Below are 20,035 nucleotides of genomic sequence, written 5' to 3'. Positions count from 1 at the left end.
AGAGAGACAGAGAGAGGGAGAAAGTGGACTTCGCATAAACTACACCCACAGTTTTCAGGAAATCTGAACTTATTCTAACTCTGGAAGAACACTCACCGATGGTCGTGACGGATGTCTCCTCGAGAGTTTGTTGGGCCACAGCGAGCACAAGTGGGACTCCTGCTTCCCACTTCTTCCTGTCGCCACCAGATGATGGTCTATCTTGTGGGGACAGTGAAGTGGCTAAAGAGTGAATGATGCAGGGAAAAGTGAGCATAATTGCCTCTGAAAGCATGAAACAGCAGAAATACTTTTGCACTTTTTTGCCAAAGTGCCAAAGTATTGCTACTAGCATGTAATTCAAAGTATGACACATAAAACAGTAACAATATAGTGTAATATTTTAAATCTGTATTCAGTGGGACTTAAAAGTTTCACCTTGTGAGGGCTCGACTTACTGGTTGTTGTGGCACCCGTGTCCTTCAAGGTTTGCTGAGCCACAGGAAGTTCAGGCAGTTCTGCTGCTTCCCACTTCTTACGGTCTCCATTGGAAGAAGGGCGTTTCTCTGTTTCAGACTGGGTCTGATGGGGAACAGGACCTGGTTCTGCAGGGGCTGGAAGCGACTCTTCAACCTCCTCCATCGGGGTCTGGGTTTTCAGGTTCTGGTTAAGTCTGCACAGAATCTTCTTTTTCTCACTCTGTTAGAGGGATAACAATAAATAACAGGATCTTTTAATGAAAAATGTAAACATTGAGAGCATAGATTTGTCCATTTGCCTGCTCATTGTTACACTGTTGAATGATTTCTAACAACTAATCAGCTCACCTGAATCACAGCGGAAGTCTCTGGTTGAGGCAAGCTTTCTTTAAGTGGAGTAATCTGCCAAACACAAAATGTAAATGTCACACAGTTAGGGAATAAATACTCAAACAGTACTGTGACATAGGGTGTGATACAGGTTGTAAATATATACTGACTGCTCCAACATTCTTCAGGGCAGCAGTCATGGATATAGCAGGAGTGGAGGCTTTGGATGCAGGCAGGGCTGAAACTTTGGCAGCTGTGTCTGGCTGAGAGGAGCTGGGCTGTGGAGGAGGACTGTCAGAGGTAGATGATACTGCTACTGCTGCCACCGCTGCTATGCTTCCAGCTGAAAGGCCGACCTTCACCCCCCGAGCAGCAAGCTTTCACAATGCATAATAGCCAAGATTAGACTATACGTAAACTAATGCGCCAGTAAGGCCAGGTAATAGTTTTGCCTAAAGACTGTTAGGGTAGAACAAAGAATAAAAGCTTACATGGTCTTCCCAAGCTCTCTTTTCTCTCTCGTGTGCTTCTTTCCTCTTCTTCTCCAGTTGTTCTTTCAGTACAGCAGCACGGGCATTTGCTTGAGCCTGGCACGTACATACATACACACAAATAAAAAAGAATGAAGGCATGAGCAAACATGTGCTGACAATCAAAATAAGAGCTCCAAGTAAAAAGTTTTGTGATAAGGAAAGTGGTTTGTTTAAATTTCTCATGCTGGTTGAACATTTAGTTTGGGCTGAGTGATTTGGGGAATCTATCCAAATGTGATTGCTCTGACAGATAGCGTGATTTGATTCGCAACATAACTTTTTAAAAGTCAAGCCCCAGTTCAATATTTGCTGTCTAACAGATTTAAAACATGTGATGGAGATTTACCACATGAGATACAATCAAAAGCATGACTGTGAGACAAGGAGGACGGCATGAAATTGTAACAGTTTAAACTTGGGTCAGATGTGCTGCAAAATGTACAAGGTGTGGCTATTAAATAATGAAACTGCGTTTATGTCAGTGTATCCACAGCGAGCACGCCTATTCCATGTAGTATACATTGATCAATGAGCAAATGTGAACAATCCCTGAAAGTTTCAATCTGATTTAATTCATTTCATTAAATTACAGAATCAGTCCTACTATTTAATAGCCACAGCTCGTATAATTTGAAATGCACCACTTGTGGTTTGTCAGTTGCATCGTTACAAATTGCAAGTTTGATTTGAAATCAATTACTTATTAAGCCCTACACCTCTGACATTCTAATCCTAATTAACGAACCAAGCAAGCCACAGGCGGAGGCAGGCAGGAAGGCCACGTCTTACATTGACTGACAACATCTCTCTCTTTGGCTGTCGTTTGATTTAATGAAAAGAGTGTCATAATGAAGGTTATCACATAAATGTTGCATATTCAAAAATGGAATTGCTTTGTACTCTGTGTAGACTCACTTTTAAAGCCTCTATCTTCTTTCTCCTGAGCTCTGCCTCCTCACTGGACTCCTGGCTGTCAGAACCATCGCTGTCATACTGAAACACACACCAACAACGGCACAGAGACAGAATGTCAGAAAGAACTGAAAGCACTTTCATTACAGGCAATCTCAGATTCTGAGAGTGGAAGAATGTACCTTCTCTCCCCTCAGTCGGGCTTTGATCTGCTGACGCTCATTGAAGTTCTGCAAGCGGATCTGCCTCAGTCTTGCCAAGTACTCCTGAGAACAAACACAGAAATGTTACATACTGAATGGTGAACTGCTGAACATCCTTGTGCAGACACAGAGGGTAGAGTATAGCAATGATATAGGCAGGCGTACTCGTGGAAAAAAACAACACATGCTTAGTTCGCATTTATAAACAAAGTGTAACATAACGAAACATAACATGATGTCAGCATTAATACATCAACACATTAACACATCAGCTATTCAAACAGCACAAAAAATGAACATTTGTAAATAACAGTGCCATGAAAAATGAATTCAAGTATGTATTCCATCCAAAGCAAAAAAAACAAAAAACAAAAACCTGTAACACAACTCAAAACTGAGAAGGTTATTGGGGGGATAGCAGCCATTACTGGGATAAATAAACAGCTCAAACGGGACAGTGAAACACCACACATTATGCAGGGAGAGGGCATGACCTGCTGGACTGAGGTATGGGTGTGTCAGGGGGAGTTTTGTGCAGACATATGAGACGTGCTATGAGTGAGGCATTCAGACCCGGGCTCCTACCTCCTCCTCTTTGTTGGCTTTAGTTCTCCTGCACCGAAGCCCACCAGCCCGGTTTCCAAAGATTGCAGTCAGGTTTTGCCGAGCGCCCTGTTTACCGTTCAATTTAACCACACTTTAGAAGGACGCAGGCCCTTGCATCTAACTGTCACAATGATCACCAGCTGGGGCCAGAATATAATTAAAACTGCATTATCAATATTTTTTATACTTATGCCGAGTCAAATGGCCACATGCAAAGCCACATGTGATGTCAGACTATCAGATCCAGTTATTTTGGCTGATCAGACTGCTGCTCAAGCTGTTGTCTGATCAGCATCTGTGAGGTCACTACATCTGGTAAACTAATCAGGACAATAAATCCATATTTTTCTGACCCAAACAGGTGCACCAAAGCTAACAGTAGAAACAGGGGAGTCAATTAAGTGTTTGGTACAAATCAAAGCAGACCTGAGGCAGGGTTGAATCATCCAGAATATGTGAATTCTCCTATTGGATGTGCAGCCTATAGCACATTTCTACCACTGGAGGGCAGAAGACTCCAAAACAGACAACAGTTCACTTGGCCTATTTGATGGATTCACGAGTTAGCAAACAGAAACACAACAAAATGGACATTACATTTGATCTGTCCAACAATGTAGCCAGTGGGTCTCGACATCATGGACCAGCAAACCAAAATGACAAGATAAAAGTGGCAAAACGTTTGATGATTCTCAGTGGGTTTTGCAGTTACAACAGTCTATTTGGTTCAGCAATAATATTAGAAAAAAATGGAGCCTGATGGAGCTTTAAGATTCATAATATTTGCTATAAAACATCAGCTTCACTTTTCATCTCAGTCCATTTAAAATTACACCCAGTTTGCAATGAGTAACACATCTGTGTTTTAATACCCACAAAAGTACAGTATAAGTCACATTACGTACCAGCTGCCCCTCAGCTCGCACTTTGTTCAGCATTGCCTCTCTCTTCCGCTGTAAAAACTCCTCAACCTGACCGGCCCGTTCAGCTGCCATATGACTACGCTGCCTGAAAACACAATACAATAACAAATATTCTCACTGCGTTTCACACTGTGAGAAGAGCGAGCACACAGTGTTTCAATCCAGATGTTTGATTTATTGATTCACTGACCTACTAATATGAGCGTGTTTTGAAACATGCTGCAGCCTCTGAAGTTCTCTTTTGATTGCATCATGGTTTAGGCGTCGGGCGGGGCCATTGGGCAGCACTGGGCCAGCAGCAGCCGGCACACTTGTAACAGAGAGGCAACACCATTGCAACAACTATTTAACACTCCTGAACCGTCAAAAAAAGGGGGGTATGTGAATTTACCGAGATGGACTGCCTGGTCCTGCTGAGGATCCCTCCCTGCTGATGTCTTTAGACTGTGGTTTAGCCATTTGGTCCAGAGCAGCATGGTAGTGTTCATATGGGCTTTTGCTGGGGATGGGACCTGAAGTAGGACCCTGAATAGAGCCTGGGACATAAGGTCCAGCACCGGCAGCCCTCTTTCTACCTCCTACAAAGCACTGAGTTCAAAAAACACAAAAGGCTGTTGTGAGTCGATGCTGTGTAACAACTGATGCATCTTTTAATATTAATGAAATTGAAAAATAATTATTTTATTGTAAAATACTCTATGTTGAGTAACATTTTGTGTAATTAAAAAAAGAAAATGGAAATGCATTACCTTCCTCTCTGGGCTGCTACCTCCACTAGAACTCAAGACATGCTTCCAGCCTTGTTCTCTGGCTTGGTTTATTCGATTGATCTGTAAGAGATCATAGGTTCAGATGTTATTTAGTTTTAGCTGGAGGCTGCAGAGTGTTTGAATTACATGATGGTTTGCAGAGCGCAGATCAATCATCTAGCAGACGATAAAGTCAGACACAGGGCTAAGCCCTCTGGATACTGGACATGCTGTAAAATTACCCTTTCAATGCTTTTTACACTTATGGCACCAAAAAGTGAAAGAAGAGGAAAAAGAATTGTACCAACAAGGAATAAACTCACCCACCTTTTCCTTTTCACATCTCTTCATTTGTTCTGCTTTCAACAGGTATATCTGAAGGACACAGAGATCAGAAAACTATCTGCTGTGAAAAACTATGTCGAACTAATTTTATAGAGACCAAACAATATGCTCACCTGCTCTCTCTGTTTCCTTTCTTTCTCAATCAGTTCCATTCGTTTCTTTCTCATGCCATCCTGTTTAATGAGACAAAAGCACTTCAAAAACACAAAAAAAGACATCTTAAAGCAACCCGCTTTGAGGCAAGCGGCAGCAGGACTGCTCTGTCACAGGGCAGGTAGGCGAGGAGGGAAGAGGTCGGTTAAAAGAGAGAAGCGAAATCAGGCAGAACACTCCGAATGGGCCAGGAGTGGAAAACGGGTGAAGATGGAGATCAAGCGAAATGAGTGGGGGGAAAAAACGGAATATGCAGGTAAGAAGGGACCTTCATGTGTGAGTGAATGGGGAGAGAGAACAGGGAGGGGAATCTAATAGGGAATACAAGTTATACGGGGCTCTCAGCTGTACCTCAATTTTTTTCCTCTCTTCCTCCACTTGACTCACTCTCCTCTGGGGGGCTGCTGGGAGAGGGGCCTGAGCAACATATGACACTAGGGTTCAGAGGTTTCCAACACAGTATGATGTAAAAAAAACACACAAATGGGAGAGGCCTCTGTCATTGTAGACGAGGAGCTCAACACTAAACAGAGCTTTTCGACACCCACAGCAAAAAAATAAATGAATACAAATCATGACTGTAGCTCAAAAATCGTAACAACTTGTCATCAGTGTCAATGGCCTACTTACTGGTTTATGTTTTACAGCTGGTTTCCTCTCTGCCGGCTTTTTGGCTCCATCTGACACCTTCCTCACAGTTAAAGGCACTCCGTATTTGGTGGCTGGTTTTGTAATCTTCTGGGCTGGGTGAGTGTAATTGGATAAGGAGTTTTAAAACACGCAAAAACATTTTTTCTGCGTCCATATATAACAGCAGATGTCTGGTTACCACACAGAGAAATAATAAAGACTGGAAATGACTCCACTCCTCACAGTGTTGATGCAGAAGCACAGGTTGCAGTATCTATACAAATCTATACAGTAAATATGATATGGCTTGTGGGTCGTAACAGAACAGCATCACAGCACAAGGTATTTGTTGACAATGCAGGACAGGGATTTGTAGGTGGAGGCCAACAGTCCTCTACAACTCTTAATCTGTCTGTAGCTTTGTAACGCTCCTTACCTGCTACGACAAGCCCAGTCTTAAGGGTTTCAACATGCGCTTTTCCTAACTGCATTCTGCTCACATTTTCCGTTTTACTTGAAAATAGGTTGTGTCATGAAAGCTAAATGCACTGTAACTGTTGTTTAACTGGTAACTATATACAATGAATGTATCAAATGATAACATTTAAGCAATTATTGACTGATTTTGTTTTGTCTGTTTTTGTAGTTTAATAAAACACTGTGGGTCAAATCTGACCAAAATTTTTTAAAAATTGTCTAGTTTAATGACTCCTAGTAGTAGAGTGTAAAAAAAAAAGGCTTCACTGAACAGCATTGCATGATGCTACATAGAGTTTGCTTACCTGGTGGCACCTGCACCACACCCACTTTAGGCTGCTTGTGAAGAAAAGTATGGCGGAATTCCTGAGCGATGATCTGGAATAAGTAAAGAGAAAACTTCTTTTTTTTTTCACATTCTATATATAGTCATTCTATAGCTAAAAATGTCAGATTTGCATTAATTCCACACCCTCTTTATAACTTCATATATTGGATAATACTGTCAAAAGAAAACTATATTTGGCAGGCTTGTATGAGAAAAAAGCTCTATAAATCATGCTATGACTGATATGTAAAAAAAACCCCCAAAAAACCCCTTCAAAATATAGTTCGGAAGAAAGCTGAAAACTTGGTGTCTATAAAGTGGAGAGTTCTGGCTTAGAATTGCAAATAAACTGAGTTCAAGAAAATGTCCTTTAACAATCTTTGTTATAATTACAATATAGAGAAATAGACAAGGTTTGGTAAAATAAACACCTAAATTAGTATTTTGGATGCTTCTTTCCTTCAGTCTGAAAGAAGACATGTGATGACAGCAAAATATCTCAAAATCTTAAAATTGATCAAGGCATGAAAAAAATGATGTTTTGGTCCAGCTGTATTGTAGACAACTAACTGTGCATTGTACCTGTGGTGTAAGAAACTTTTCTATCCTACAGGAGAGGAAAGGTTTGTCCAGTATGCTGCTGACTGAGGGCCTCTCTCTCGGGTTGCGTTTAAACAGCTGTGCCAGGAGAGAACGCAGATCTTGGGAGTAGTGAACCGACACAGGAGGGTAGGAGCCACGTATTATCTTCAGAACTAAGTTCTTCATGTTGCCAGCCTCAAACTGAGAAGAAACGCAGATGCACACAGTAAAAGCACTGCACAGAAATTACTGCAGGCAACCATACTTGATCATAAGTATCAAGTATAGTCTGGCTGAGACTATAAATACTCACAGACTTGACTATAAGACAGAAAAAGCAACAAATTTTACAAACAGTATACAGTATATAGAGACAACATCAAACTCAGTATGTAAGAAAGCACTGCAATGCCGCATAGGATACATTAAATATGTATATGTTAGTAAACAGCTCACACACTGAATACTTACTGCATGCTTAAGAGTGCACATTTCATATAGGACACACCCTAGGGCCCAAATATCGCTGCAGAAGGAGGGAAAGTAGGGAAAACGAGGAGAGAGCACACAAATGGACAGACAGGGATAAGTTCTGGGGTAAGTTTACATTCATTCCACGAGGTATCAACAGTCATTCCAGCCTCTTACTTTTTTGTTTTAAACTGGGGGGAGAAAAAGCAGCTTCACTGCTGAGTAAACTAAACACCAAATATTGAGATGCTGCTAAATTTACTTGACTTGTTGTAATGAAAGTGGATTAGATTACATGCATACTTAAAATAGTTAAAAAGGAAATCGATACAAGCTTCCTGCTCTACATATGCACAAGCGTGTCCGCTCGATAAAAAGGACACATGATATCCTTATATCACCCTGAAGCCACCACCTAATCCTGCATGAGTCACAGTTCAGTGGGGACAAAGCTTGTCTGGTATATTAATGCTGAACACTAATTTACATCACAAATGAGACAAATATTGAAACCATAGTATTTCAGTGCATCAAGTACCTTTTGTTGTTGTATGGTTTGTTTTCGCAGATCTCTGGTGATAGGTAATATGGAGTTCCTATGCATGTTCTTGCCAGTTCCACAGTGCTGAAAATGAGAAAAACATAGGAAACAAATGATCCCAAATCGTGCCTTTGTAAAGACATGCAGATCTATTCAGGCAACATACCTGTTAAGCACCCTCGCAATTCCAAAATCTCCAAGCTGCACAGTGCCATCTTTGGTCAAAAATATATTCTAGGTAGGTGATATAAGAAGACATGTGAACAAAGCAACACATAACAAATACACAACTTATCATGACTCAAGGGAGGATTTTATGGTGCATTAAGCAATACCTGCGATTTAATGTCCCTGTGGAGGATTTTTCGATCGTGCACATGCTTCAGTGCCAAGCAAATCTGTACAAACCAATCCAGGATCTAGAAGAAAGAAATGACAGTAAAAACACTGCACAGTACACAGATATTCATTCATGCAACCTTCATTTAAACTTATACATGCAAAGGTATAAAGGCCCATTTACAATGTAGTGGAGTAAGAAAATAAACAATGTTGACACATAAATAAGAAACTTGGCCAATAAAAATATTAAAATGCAAAGTTTGTAAAATACTAAAACCTTTAATTAGAATATTTAAGTCTAAAAAACAAATGTAACAGCACTTGTTCATCAGATGTTGTACACTGTTCCAAGGAGGCCAATGGGTATATCTATAAAAGTTAGTGACTTACTTGCTCTTCTGAGAACAGAATTCCTTTCTGAGAGTTGATCTTTTTAAACAGGTCTCCACCCTCACAGTAGTCCATCACAATATACAGACAGCCAGCCTCTGAAAACAAGAGAAATTATAGTATGTAGTTTGCACACGGTATGCATCATAATAAAGTGCAATGAATGGCCTCTGGGATTTCTCACATCAATAACTAAGCTCTTTCAGTGCTGTGAGTACCTTCAAAGGATTCCTTATACTGTACAATGTTGGGATGACTCATGTTGGCAAGAACAGCAACTTCTTTCCGAGATTCCTGCCTCTCTTTACTTGACATCTAGAAAAGCAATGAACAGTGAATATAGCAGAGAAGCGCAGAAAATGATAGCTCACAGTGGCATGTGTATCTTGTGTAGATGCAGGGGAGCTTACTCCAGATATGCCAATCTCCTTGATGACATATTGGTGTCCATCCCCTTTGGATTTCACAAGGATGGCTTTCCCAAATGAGCCTTCCCCAATTTTCTTCACCTTTTCGTACTTGTCCATGTTACTGGAATGACTGTCTCCTCATGCTGTGTCTGCACAAACACATCAGCAACATGGTCAGGCTGTGCTCGACCTCACCAGGCTCGCATCAAAGGTTTACTAACAGCAGTTTCCTGACGGCAACTAGTTCATCCACTACTGTTAACTGCAGTAATCATAACTGACTGCGTGTCATCCTGTAACTATACAGTAATGCTAGCTCTAACAATGAGTGCTGTCAGACAGAAATTATATCACGCCTCAGACGAGCTGCGATGCTGAGAGCCAACGTACAGCACAACTGGTAGCTAGATAGCTAACGTCACCGTTACATCTTAGCTACACAAAGATGAAGATGAGCTCTCTGCCAATAAAATAAATGCTATGTGAATGCACGAAACTCTGAGTTGTTAATGTATCTCACTAAGTGGCGATGTTTAAATGCTGTTAGGCTAATTCTTGGCTTACCATTAGTGTTTTTTCGCTGCTTTCTCACAGAGGTTCTGGTGCTGGCTACCGCCCTCGCGCTCTCTATCTAACTACAGCTATCGTTTCCTGCATTCTGATTGGTCAGCTTTATAATTCTTGATCGCTCATTGGTTCGTACAATAGTCCATCAAGTTTCACACGCTTGAGTCTCCGCCCCCACCAGGCCGGTTGCTGTGGACATTTTCCATAGCAACCACTAACCAACCGCGAAGTAAGAAGCTTGACACCTTTTTGTTTGTTTGTTTTGACTGTATATAAAAGTTTTAGGCCAACCCAAAACACTTTACTTCACTTTATTTGCATTAATATCACGCTATTGTATTAATAACAGGCATATGGTATCCAGTGCAGCAGTGGTGCGAGACAATTCCTATAGGGATGTCATGGCTAATTTTATTTTCGGAAAATCACTCATTTTTTTGGTCACTCACTCTTATCATTTATTTGCATGTACAGACAACACTGTCATGTAGAAGTATAACATGAAGACTTAGATACAGTGTAATAGTTTTTGTTTGTTTGTTTGTTTGTTTGTTGTTGGTTTTTTTTTTTAATGTAACCCTGAATTAATTAAAAATCTATTTGCGGTTACAGTTGCTGGAGTTATGTTTTTAAGTTGCGGTTATTAAAGTTACACAAGGTAAGTACACATAAGGCACAAAAGTGTTCTTTTTCTGTTCAGGACACCCACCTATTGAGACATCAGACAGTGTCTTTTGTTTCTTTCTTCTGGCTGTAGATTCCGAGTCAGTGTTGCATTGTTCAGAAGATTCTACCACTTGTTTCCAGAATTCTTGACAGAAAGTTGTATCCCGACATTTTTTAAGAGAGCTTCAGCTATATCCACAGCTATAACTAAATCATATATACTTTAACTAATAAAAACACCCAAAACAGATATTTAAATTACATCTGAAAACAGATGTGTGAAATCTGTGAAGTGCACAAAATCAGTGTAATTTTTTTCTGGTTTGTCTACATGTTGGGTGTGCAATCCAATATTCGTACTACCATACTAAATAGTATGCCACAAAAAAACAAACAAACAAACAAAAAAACACATAATATGTCAAATGCAGTAGACAAAGAAACACCCAGATGTCCTATTACATCCAGTTGAATTTTGCAGTATACAAGCCAGCATGCTATTCTGGCTATATTAACCCATAGTCCTCTGTACAGTTATACGACATATGTCATGGTGTCTTATAGGAGTATAGACAAGTTTAATAACTAAGAACTTTTTTCTTAAAAGTCTTAAAATAGAAAAACAAAAAGAAACAAAAACATCTGTGCTTTTTTGTATTTACAGTGCCCTCCGTAATTATTGGCACCCCTGGTTAAGATGTGTTAAAAGCCTTAAAATAAATTCAGTTTTTATTGCAGAAGCATACTCTCACACTGAAAACTGTAGAAAAATGTAACCTTCAACTCAACTCAGATGAATTGTTGGCCAAAGGGGGTTGTACAAAGTATTAACATCAAGGGTGCTAATAATTGTGGCACACATGATTTGATGTAAAAGAATTATTTTTTAATGTGGGATTTTTTTGCACACTGAATAAATGCACTTGAATTAAAGGTTGGATTTTCCTCTTTTTTTCATTGTGGTCCTATATTATTTAGAAAAAAACTGAATTTACTAGAAGCTAAAGAACACATCTTAATCAGGGGTGCCAATAATTATGGAGTGCGCTGTATAAAAAAAGTAAGAACAAAGAAGATTATTAAAATACTAATGTGTGTGGGTTTTTAAAAAAAATTTTTAATTCAATATTATTAATATATATTCATTTATATATACCTCTGAGTGAGTCAAAGCGATACTTACACAATCTTTTATTTAATCATTGAGCATGTTTTCTGAACCCTTGACAACGTTTATAGCTCGCGGTCACGTGGTGGGCTCGCGCACGCCTCCCTGTGTGATGGTATCGCAGGCTGAGCGCAGATGACGCAGTGAGGTCCAGTGAAGATGGCTCCCTTTCCGGACGAGGTGGATGTTTTTACTGGCCCACACTGGCGAATGAAGCAGCTGGTGGGCCTATACTGCGAAAAGGTGCGTACTAATAAATAAGGCTGGTAATTTTGTAGCTTTACAAAGGAATATGAGACAGTGTACGGCCAAAGGAGGAGTATACGCCAGCCAGCTAGCGCGCTAGCTAGCTTGTAGCACTGAGGATTGAGGCAGCCGAAGCAGCTCAACTGTCGGATGATTGTCTCACGACTAAATTGAGACCGTTTGGTAGATCAATGGTTGGACTTGTGGACGTGACGTTAGCGTTAAATAGAGGTATTTACTTAGCCAGCATTTTTGAAACACCTATTAGGTTGTTCCTAGTAAAGTTGTAACAGCCCATCCTCTCCCCAGCTAAGGCTTGCATTCTGTTTGTTAGCTTGAGTAACTTGGAAGACAGCTTGTTATGCAACATGTTCCAAGTGTTACCACGCAGTTTCTAATGTTCCAACAAACAGTGTTACATATGATATTGGGATTTGGGAACAGATTGTCAGATACATTTCTCCTTCTTAGACTTAGATAAGCTCATGTAACGACAACAGCTAATGCACGGTGGGTGTGCTAACGGTAGCTGCCTAAGTTACGGTACAGTGCTGTAATGTTAGCTGTCTGAGTTTACACTGTCTGCCATGTCCCAGCTGTTCTGTGGAGTATCAATTACTGTGATCTAATGCTGCCAGCAAGTAATATATATATTACAGTTAAAGACATATAATATTGTATAAAATACACCTAATAAAATTAAATATTAGAGTTAAAATCCTACATTATTATTGTTCATGCAATTTTGCCTCAATACTTTGACCTTTGTATTTAAATCAAGTCCTTTATACTACTATTTAATATTTCAATACATGTATTTTGTCAGGAAAATATGTATTTAATATCATATTGCATATTGATTTTAACTGTGATATTTAATATACTCAGGTAAATTCACATACAAAATAATCCTGCATAACCCTAATGTTAAAACATGCTACTGCAAATTGATGTTGTTTTAGCTCTGCTAGATAAACAACAGTGACATGCTTTGACTATCACACTTGTCTCAATGTAAATACAATCATGTTTTCTATAAATCGACTAACCCGTCTTGTTTGTTTTTACAGCTGTCAAAAACCAACTTCTCCAACAACAATGATTTCCGCTCGTTTCTTCAGTCGCTGTGCGCCACCTTCAAGGAGTTCAAGATGCATGAGCAAATTGAGAATGAGTACATTATCGGCCTGCTGCAACAGCGCTGCTGCACCGTGTACAATGTGCACTCTGACAACAAACTCTCAGAGATGTTGTCCCTCTTTGAAAAAGGACTGCACAACGTTAAGGTAAATACGCATAGGTACTTTTGAAATTGTTTGTTGTCATGCTATGGCTCTAAATTGAACTTTTAGTCACTTGTAAAAATGGTTCAACAGACTAATACTTAGCCTGAAGGAGAAATCATACACAAGTGCAGCTGCTGCATGATACTCAATAGTTAGGTAACACTCTGTCATTAGAGTAATGTTATGTTAGGTACACAAAGATTACATTACAAGCAGCAACATCAGAGTTGTTGTTTTTGATGTATACATTGTAATTGTAAAGGTGGGAAATTATGTTCTCTGTTTTTCATGTAGAATGAATCACGTAGTAAGACCTTTCTAGCATCCAATTTCATAAAATAAGTTAAAGTTAATTTTGTCAGAACTCTATAAAGTTACAAGTTCAGAAAAGGCCAGATGCAGAAGGTAATAGGCTGAACTGTGGAATAGAGGGTTGTTTTTGTGATCTGCTTAACAGGAGACAAGCGTTATTGTTCTCCCACAAGCTACAGGCAAACCAAAAAATGTTCTTTCTAGAATGATGCAATTGTGTAAATCTGAACATCCGCTCTGCCAGTTTGTGAAACAGAAAGGAACATTCTTTTGTTTTGGAATGAGATCCTGCTTCCTGTCCCAAGGAAAAGATGTTTTCCCTAAATAATGAAATAAAATAAATAGAAGTGTTCTGACTTTTTTTTAGACAGTTGGTTTATTTGTATTTGTTCTGAGAAATGTATAATTACCATGTCTAATATCCAGCTCCTGCAAAACTCTTCCTGAAATAATACCCTCAGAAATTACACAGCGGAACAAAAAAGAAGTGTCACATTCATTGCTTTTTGTTCACAGCAACGTACCGCATTTTACTGATGTGAAAATGAAGATTGTGCAACTTTTTCAGCGTTAACACAAATCAATGTTGATAAGTGTCATAAATCTGAACTTACTACTCACTACTGATTGTAAATTATATATGAAGTAGTAAGTGAGTCAGCAAGAGTTTAATTTTGGACACAGACCGTGCATTAATGATTGTTATGTGTTTCTAGAGTGAATATGAGCAGCTTAACTATGCCCAGCAGCTCAAGGAGAGACTGGAAGCTTTCACACAGGACTTTCTGCCACACATGAAGGAAGAAGAAGAGGTACAAGATACTCACATTTCTTTCTCTTTTTAATGTGAACATCTTTTAATTAACTGTTTTCCCAAAGAATGGGTAAGAGTAAATGATGTTCATGAACAGCAAAGGTAAAAACATAAAATACATGTATGTATCTGTTCAAACCCCAGTGAACTGCACTGTTCCGTTCCATGCCGTTTGTAAACTAAGGAGACTCATTGCAGGTGTTTCAGCCTATGCTTATGCAGTACTTCACCTACGAGGAGCTCAAGGACATCAAGAAACAGGTGATAGCACAACACTGCAGCCAACAGCAATGGGACTGTGCCGCAGAAGTGCTGAAGGGCTTCAGTTTGTGGAGCCAGGCAGAGGAGCTGCAAAAAGCCTTTAAATATGCTGATCACGAGAAGACAGATTATGGTTAGTGAATATTTTCACAAACTTATTACAAGCTGGTAGTTATCAGCTGTTTCTCGTACCTAAACCAAAGTTCTTGCAGGTGCAAACCGTACTGGAGCAGTATCGCTAGTGGTCAGTGTTGACAGTATTCATTAGCACTGATATAGTGGGTAATGAAGGTTGTGTCTGGCTCAGGATAAGACTTTAAGGGGGTGACTTTGCAAGATCACACTATGTACAGTATAGGCAACGAGACTGTTATTTTATTTGGCAGAAATCTATGGATTTTCCTGGTATTTCTGACCATTTGATAAACAAAATGATTTCTCTGCTTTAGTAAGTAAAGCCGCAATGAATTAAATTGTAATTTATCCTTTTGGCACTTAATAAAAGCTTGTTGTGGGGGCAGGAAAAGCCGTGTAATGCAGACAAATAGAATAGTTTATTCAGTAATGCAAACAGTGTTGTGGCAGACAGCTGACACCAATTTTACTTAATGTGCTTCAAAAATGTGATGATCTGTTTAGTGACTCAGGGTTAGTCAACATTTATCTAAGATATCTAACATTTATTTTAGTTAAGTGAAGTGAGTTAATATTTTAGTTTAGTGAATTTAGTTAATTATCCTTGTTATTTATGCCTGTGCCTTTCCTGCTGAAAAATTTCTAAATGCCGTCCTTGGTAAAGGCCTATTTGTAAGCACTACAGTATGTAACTTTTCAAGTCATAGTTTCATGAAAGAATGCGTTGTCTGGGAAAATGCATGACATTTGTAAAAGGTGAACATCATTGTTGGTGCTTGAGTCACCTACAAGCAAATCTATTTTGTTCTCTTTCAGAACTGGAAAAGAACAAGAATTCTTCAGCCCACATCTCCCAGCTCCCAACAGAAATTATGCTGAGGCTGTTCCATTATTTGGGCCCTGAGGATCTGTGCCGCTGCAGTCAAGTGTGCAGCTCTTGGTCAGAACTAGCAAAGACCGGGTCCTTGTGGAGGCACCTCTATCCTGTACGCTGGGCCAGAGGTAGGCTCCAGCTGACCTTGAAGAACAAAATAATGTTTTCTGATTCACTTTTCCCTGCAATCGCCTTTTACTAGTGAAGACTTTAATGCATTGATTAGAGTATGTGGTAGTGCACTGCTGATAAATGTTTGTCTCTCTCTCATGCAGGTGATTATTATAGTGGCCCACCAGGGGATCTCGATCAGGACCCAGATGATGAGTGGGTGAAGAGTCGGCAAAATGAGGGTCGTGCCTATCAGGAATGGGACGAGGATGCTGATGTGGATGAATCTGGTGAGGCTTTGTTTCGCTCACTTCTGTTGGCCTCCAACAGTGAAGCTATCTCAGGCCTGTAGTGTAGCAAGCAACTAGTAGTCTATACAGTCAATGAAATGATTTAAATTAGCTCTACATTACAAGTTGTGTCATCCATGTTTTTGTTCATCGTTTCATCAGATGTGTCGGGACACACAGAGGGCTCCCTGGCAATTAGCACTGCTCAGCGAGAGAAGAGGCTCCTGAATGGGATTATCCAGAACCTTCTGCCAGCTGTGGGTCCATCTGTCAAGTCCATTATTCTGGCATACAGTTCTACAGTCTCAAGTAAAATGGTAGGTAGCGCAAATATTTTGACAATGTAAATGCACTACACTCAATTATGAGGATTTATCGACTGAACTGTCTTGTGAAAATGAAAGATCACATTATTTTTGTCCTGTTCCAGGTCCGTCAGATTCTCAGTCTCTGCCCTAATATTACTCATCTGGACCTGACCCAGACTGATGTTACAGATTTTGCATTTGACAGGTAATTTATTAAACATGTTTACTAAAATGGGATGAACAGATTTCTGATTATGCACTAGCACAAAGTTTATGTACTAAGGCTCCAGTGGATAAAGATTAAGCTGTTTACTTCTAAATTTGCTTAGAACCAGCCTCAGCCAATTTTTCTTTCTTTCTCAGAAAACTCAAAGCTATGTTTGTTCTGTCGACTCTCTCTCTCAGCTGGTTATCTCTTGGAGCTTGTCGTTCTCTGGAGCACCTTGATTTGTCAGGATGTGAGAAGATCACCGATCACACCCTGAAGAAACTGTCTGTCGGACTGGGTGATCTCACGTCTTCCACCTGCGTTGATAAACGCTCAGACCGGCGAGCCAAGCTTCTGAAAAGTTCCCCAGTTCCCATTACACTCATGGATGAGAGAAAGCTGCCTCCAGTGGGGCGAAAGCAGCAGGCCCTCATTTTCAAGCAGGGGACTGGCCGTTGGGGCGCTGCCTGCATGCCCACACAAGTGTGGGTCTTGGACACTTCAGACCTTGCTGATATTGAAGATGCTGCAGAGTGGAGCCGTCGTGGTGGGATGTCGCTCCCTGACGCAGAAACATTTGTAGAGACGCAGCTTGTGAGAAGCTCGTGCTGTTGCAGGAGTAGCAGGAGGCGTGGGCACAGGACTGGCTCAGATCCTTCCTTTCTGCATCAGCAGTTCGCCATGTCTGGGGAAATGTTTTGTGGTCACTCCACATGCTGCAGTAGTGACATGGCCCTCAGGACTTTTACTGGGCCCCAGTGCAAACCAGGCACTGCCAGGAACACCACTGCAGAACTGAGGACTAAATGCTTCCCAATTGGGGGCGTGCAGTGTGTGGAGCCTGAAAACAGGACTGACTGGTCAGAAGCCAAACGCTCACTGAGATTTCTCAGTCTCTCTGGGTGTTATCAAGTCACTGATTTGGGCTTGAGGTATGTATCATGCATTGCTGTTTTTGAAACAAAACACATTTATTTTATACCTGAAATAGTTTCCACCTCACCTGTTTTTTACATGGACCTATTTGGAAGTTTGCTTCATCTGAGACCAATGCAGTGAGATGAATGAGTCATTATGATCAGCTGTAAAATTCCATATCGGTCAGATTACACTTGTGCAATTTCAAAGCAACATTTACTGGTAAGTGGCAGGTGTTATTTGAGTGCAAGCTGAAAGCGGAAGATGGTGTAATAACGTGTGAATGTGGTCTCTTATCTTGGTAAACTCTGCCTCTGTGTGACCTTTCTCACGTACACAGTTTGGACAGGATCCAGTGTGATTGTTTATTCACCTGGCTATATAAAATGGAAAAGTAGAAATGCAGATGTGCTCATCACACTATGTTTCCATTAGTTGTTCACTTCATTCAGGTCATTAGTGAAAGGCGTTGTATATTACATTTGTTGCAGTCAACCGTACTGTCCGCATTAGGTTAAGACTGGATTATCAGCGTTCCGTTAGATGTTCCCATCGCTGGTCTTTGTGTGTCTATAATGCGGTTGTGTTGCGCTGTGTGTGTTGCAGGGCTCTGTCTCAGCGTGGAGGGCTTCCTGTCCTGGAACATCTCAACTTGTCTGGCTGCCTCTTCATCACTGAGGTGGGGCTGCAGGAGCTGGTGTCAGCCTGTCCTTCCCTCAATGATGAACACTTCTATTACTGCGACAACATCAACGGTAACACAAGTGAAACTGTTGGGGGTGTTTTTTTTTTTTTGTACTTCTGAAACACAAAATTGTACATACTCGTGAACTAGTGAAGTGTTTTGAGGAAAGATTGTGTTAATGTTTAACTGTAAGATGTCATGGTGCCTATAAATGATGTGTGAGCCATTGTGTGGCTGCTGTAACAAACATTACTAACCCCACTCGCATAGCATGTGTCCTGGTGTAAGTCACCGATGCTGCTGAGGTGGAAGGTAAGTAGGTAGTACAGGTGCAAATATGATGCCTTCTGTATTTACTATCACAACTTTATGTAACCAGTTGTGTGCCATGCAATTTCTTCATTCATTTAATTTATAATAATTGAAAAAATTCTTAGAATATCTTGGATGTGGGGGTGTGTATCAGAGTTGTCCTGTGGGATGCAGGTCAGTGGATGACCACTGTGGTGTTTTTCTGCAGGTCCTCACGCAGACACGGCCAGCGGCTGCCAGAACCTGCAGTGCGGTTTCAGAGCCTGCTGTCGCTCTGGAGAGTGATCCTGCCTGGCGACGCTCTCCTGAAATGTCACTTCTCCTTGTTATTGCACTTTATCCTGGGAATACCATTTGCTGTATTTTGTGTCACTTAAAAATGTTTCTTGATGAAACTGTAATTTTTGCTCCTGTTATTTCCATCTATATTTAATGGAGAAAAGGAAAACATAACGGGGTGGATTTGAAGTGTCTGCAAATGTACATTCTGGTTCCTTTTTTTTGTTTGTTTTGTTTTGAAAAAGTTTAAAAAAACCACCAAAAAAAACTAGAGAAACATGAACACCTGTAGTTAGACCACCTTTCTTCTCCAGATTTACAGAAGCCTGCTTCTCCCCTTGCTGTTAACTAAGTTATAATCTGCACAGTTAACTGACTTATTGTAGGATCAAATTGATGTTTTTTTTCTACCTTAATGAAGCTTTGTCAATAATTGGAGATGGTGATGTGGAAAATTAACCAGGAGTGAACCCATCCTCCCTGCAGATTGAAACTGGCTGTTGTAGATGGCTGTCACTTTGGGGATGGTTTCATTCTGTACATAGGACTTTTTTTTTTGACTCCCCTGCGCTACCGTACCTTATTGTTCAGGTCACTGCTCACAGAAGCCATTCAAGTTACTGAGACAGGAATTTGTACATGATTTTGCGGTGTAGTCTTAGCCATTTTGTCCAGATTTGTGATGCTGAATGTTCACAGTCACCAAAAAAGTTCTTTGCTTTTACTTTCCTTTATGCACTCCAATGAGCAAAGAAATGGACCAATGTTCACACACGACAGATTCTGATACGCTGACAAGGGGAGGGCAGTTAGAATAATGATCCTCTTACTGGGAGAGGCCTACTGTGTTCTCAGCCAACTACAGTGCTGCATCGTTGATCACACTGCAGCAGGATTTATTTTCTTGTTCGAAAGTCTTGCATGAGTTCTATTGGAAATGTTCATAACAAAACAATAAAAGTTTCTTGGAGTTAGAACCTCTGCATGTGGTCATTTTAATACCAACCGTTGCTTGCCAACATGATGTGGCGTCTCAACATGTTTAAAGAAACAGCGAGAAACATATTTTAAAAGCTCAGAATGTCGTTAACGGTTAACTACATATTTTACATTTCATTACAGCATTTTTTGGAGACTGTCAGAAACCTGGTGCATAGTGTGTGACATGGTGATTCTAAATTGTCTGTAAGTGTGTTAGCCCTGTGGCAACAT

General features: G+C 40.3%; 2 protein-coding genes across 3 annotated transcripts in view; one reads left to right on the top strand and one right to left on the bottom strand.

Moving 5' to 3' along the window:
- The window catches only part of nek1 (NIMA-related kinase 1), a 17,414-nt gene extending 7,405 nt beyond the window's left edge, over positions 1 to 10,009 (bottom strand). Inside the window, exons 1-25 of one of the 2 annotated variants that reach the window (XM_008298904.1) lie at positions 9,948 to 10,009; positions 9,384 to 9,532; positions 9,192 to 9,288; positions 8,974 to 9,071; positions 8,577 to 8,660; positions 8,408 to 8,475; positions 8,239 to 8,325; positions 7,701 to 7,755; positions 7,230 to 7,430; positions 6,625 to 6,697; positions 5,843 to 5,955; positions 5,564 to 5,629; positions 5,173 to 5,232; positions 5,042 to 5,089; positions 4,715 to 4,795; positions 4,357 to 4,553; positions 4,156 to 4,275; positions 3,948 to 4,050; positions 2,416 to 2,499; positions 2,237 to 2,314; positions 1,280 to 1,375; positions 959 to 1,165; positions 807 to 860; positions 438 to 678; positions 97 to 222 (exon numbers count right to left, since the gene is read on the bottom strand). In XM_008298904.1, the coding sequence (XP_008297126.1) occupies positions 97 to 222; positions 438 to 678; positions 807 to 860; positions 959 to 1,165; positions 1,280 to 1,375; positions 2,237 to 2,314; positions 2,416 to 2,499; positions 3,948 to 4,050; positions 4,156 to 4,275; positions 4,357 to 4,553; positions 4,715 to 4,795; positions 5,042 to 5,089; positions 5,173 to 5,232; positions 5,564 to 5,629; positions 5,843 to 5,955; positions 6,625 to 6,697; positions 7,230 to 7,430; positions 7,701 to 7,755; positions 8,239 to 8,325; positions 8,408 to 8,475; positions 8,577 to 8,660; positions 8,974 to 9,071; positions 9,192 to 9,288; positions 9,384 to 9,500 (2,554 nt within the window). In that variant the 5' untranslated portion in view covers positions 9,501 to 9,532; positions 9,948 to 10,009. Of the gene's footprint in view, positions 1 to 96; positions 223 to 437; positions 679 to 806; positions 861 to 958; positions 1,166 to 1,279; positions 1,376 to 2,236; positions 2,315 to 2,415; positions 2,500 to 3,947; positions 4,051 to 4,155; positions 4,276 to 4,356; positions 4,554 to 4,714; positions 4,796 to 5,041; positions 5,090 to 5,172; positions 5,233 to 5,563; positions 5,630 to 5,842; positions 5,956 to 6,624; positions 6,698 to 7,229; positions 7,431 to 7,700; positions 7,756 to 8,238; positions 8,326 to 8,407; positions 8,476 to 8,576; positions 8,661 to 8,973; positions 9,072 to 9,191; positions 9,289 to 9,383; positions 9,533 to 9,947 lie in introns of those variants that run through there. The other variant, XM_008298912.1, reaches the window with a different exon arrangement.
- A 1,917-nt stretch (positions 10,010 to 11,926) lies between these two features.
- fbxl5 (F-box and leucine-rich repeat protein 5) lies at positions 11,927 to 19,800 on the top strand. Its single transcript, XM_008298893.1, has 11 exons — positions 11,927 to 12,027; positions 13,101 to 13,316; positions 14,345 to 14,440; positions 14,641 to 14,836; positions 15,655 to 15,840; positions 15,988 to 16,113; positions 16,276 to 16,430; positions 16,544 to 16,626; positions 16,827 to 17,561; positions 18,154 to 18,302; positions 18,753 to 19,800. The coding sequence occupies exons 1-11, from the start codon at positions 11,944 to 11,946 to the stop codon at positions 18,827 to 18,829; spliced, it is 2,103 nt and encodes a 700-aa protein (XP_008297115.1). The 5' UTR covers positions 11,927 to 11,943; the 3' UTR covers positions 18,830 to 19,800.
- Positions 19,801 to 20,035: the final 235 nt, after the last annotated feature.

This window comes from Stegastes partitus, unplaced genomic scaffold (genome assembly GCF_000690725.1).
Source record: "Stegastes partitus isolate 25-593 unplaced genomic scaffold, Stegastes_partitus-1.0.2 Scaffold30, whole genome shotgun sequence".
Lineage (NCBI taxonomy): Eukaryota > Metazoa > Chordata > Actinopteri > Pomacentridae > Stegastes > Stegastes partitus.
The sequence above is the reverse complement of the archived record's forward strand: the minus strand, read 5'-3'. Positions and strand labels throughout refer to the sequence as shown.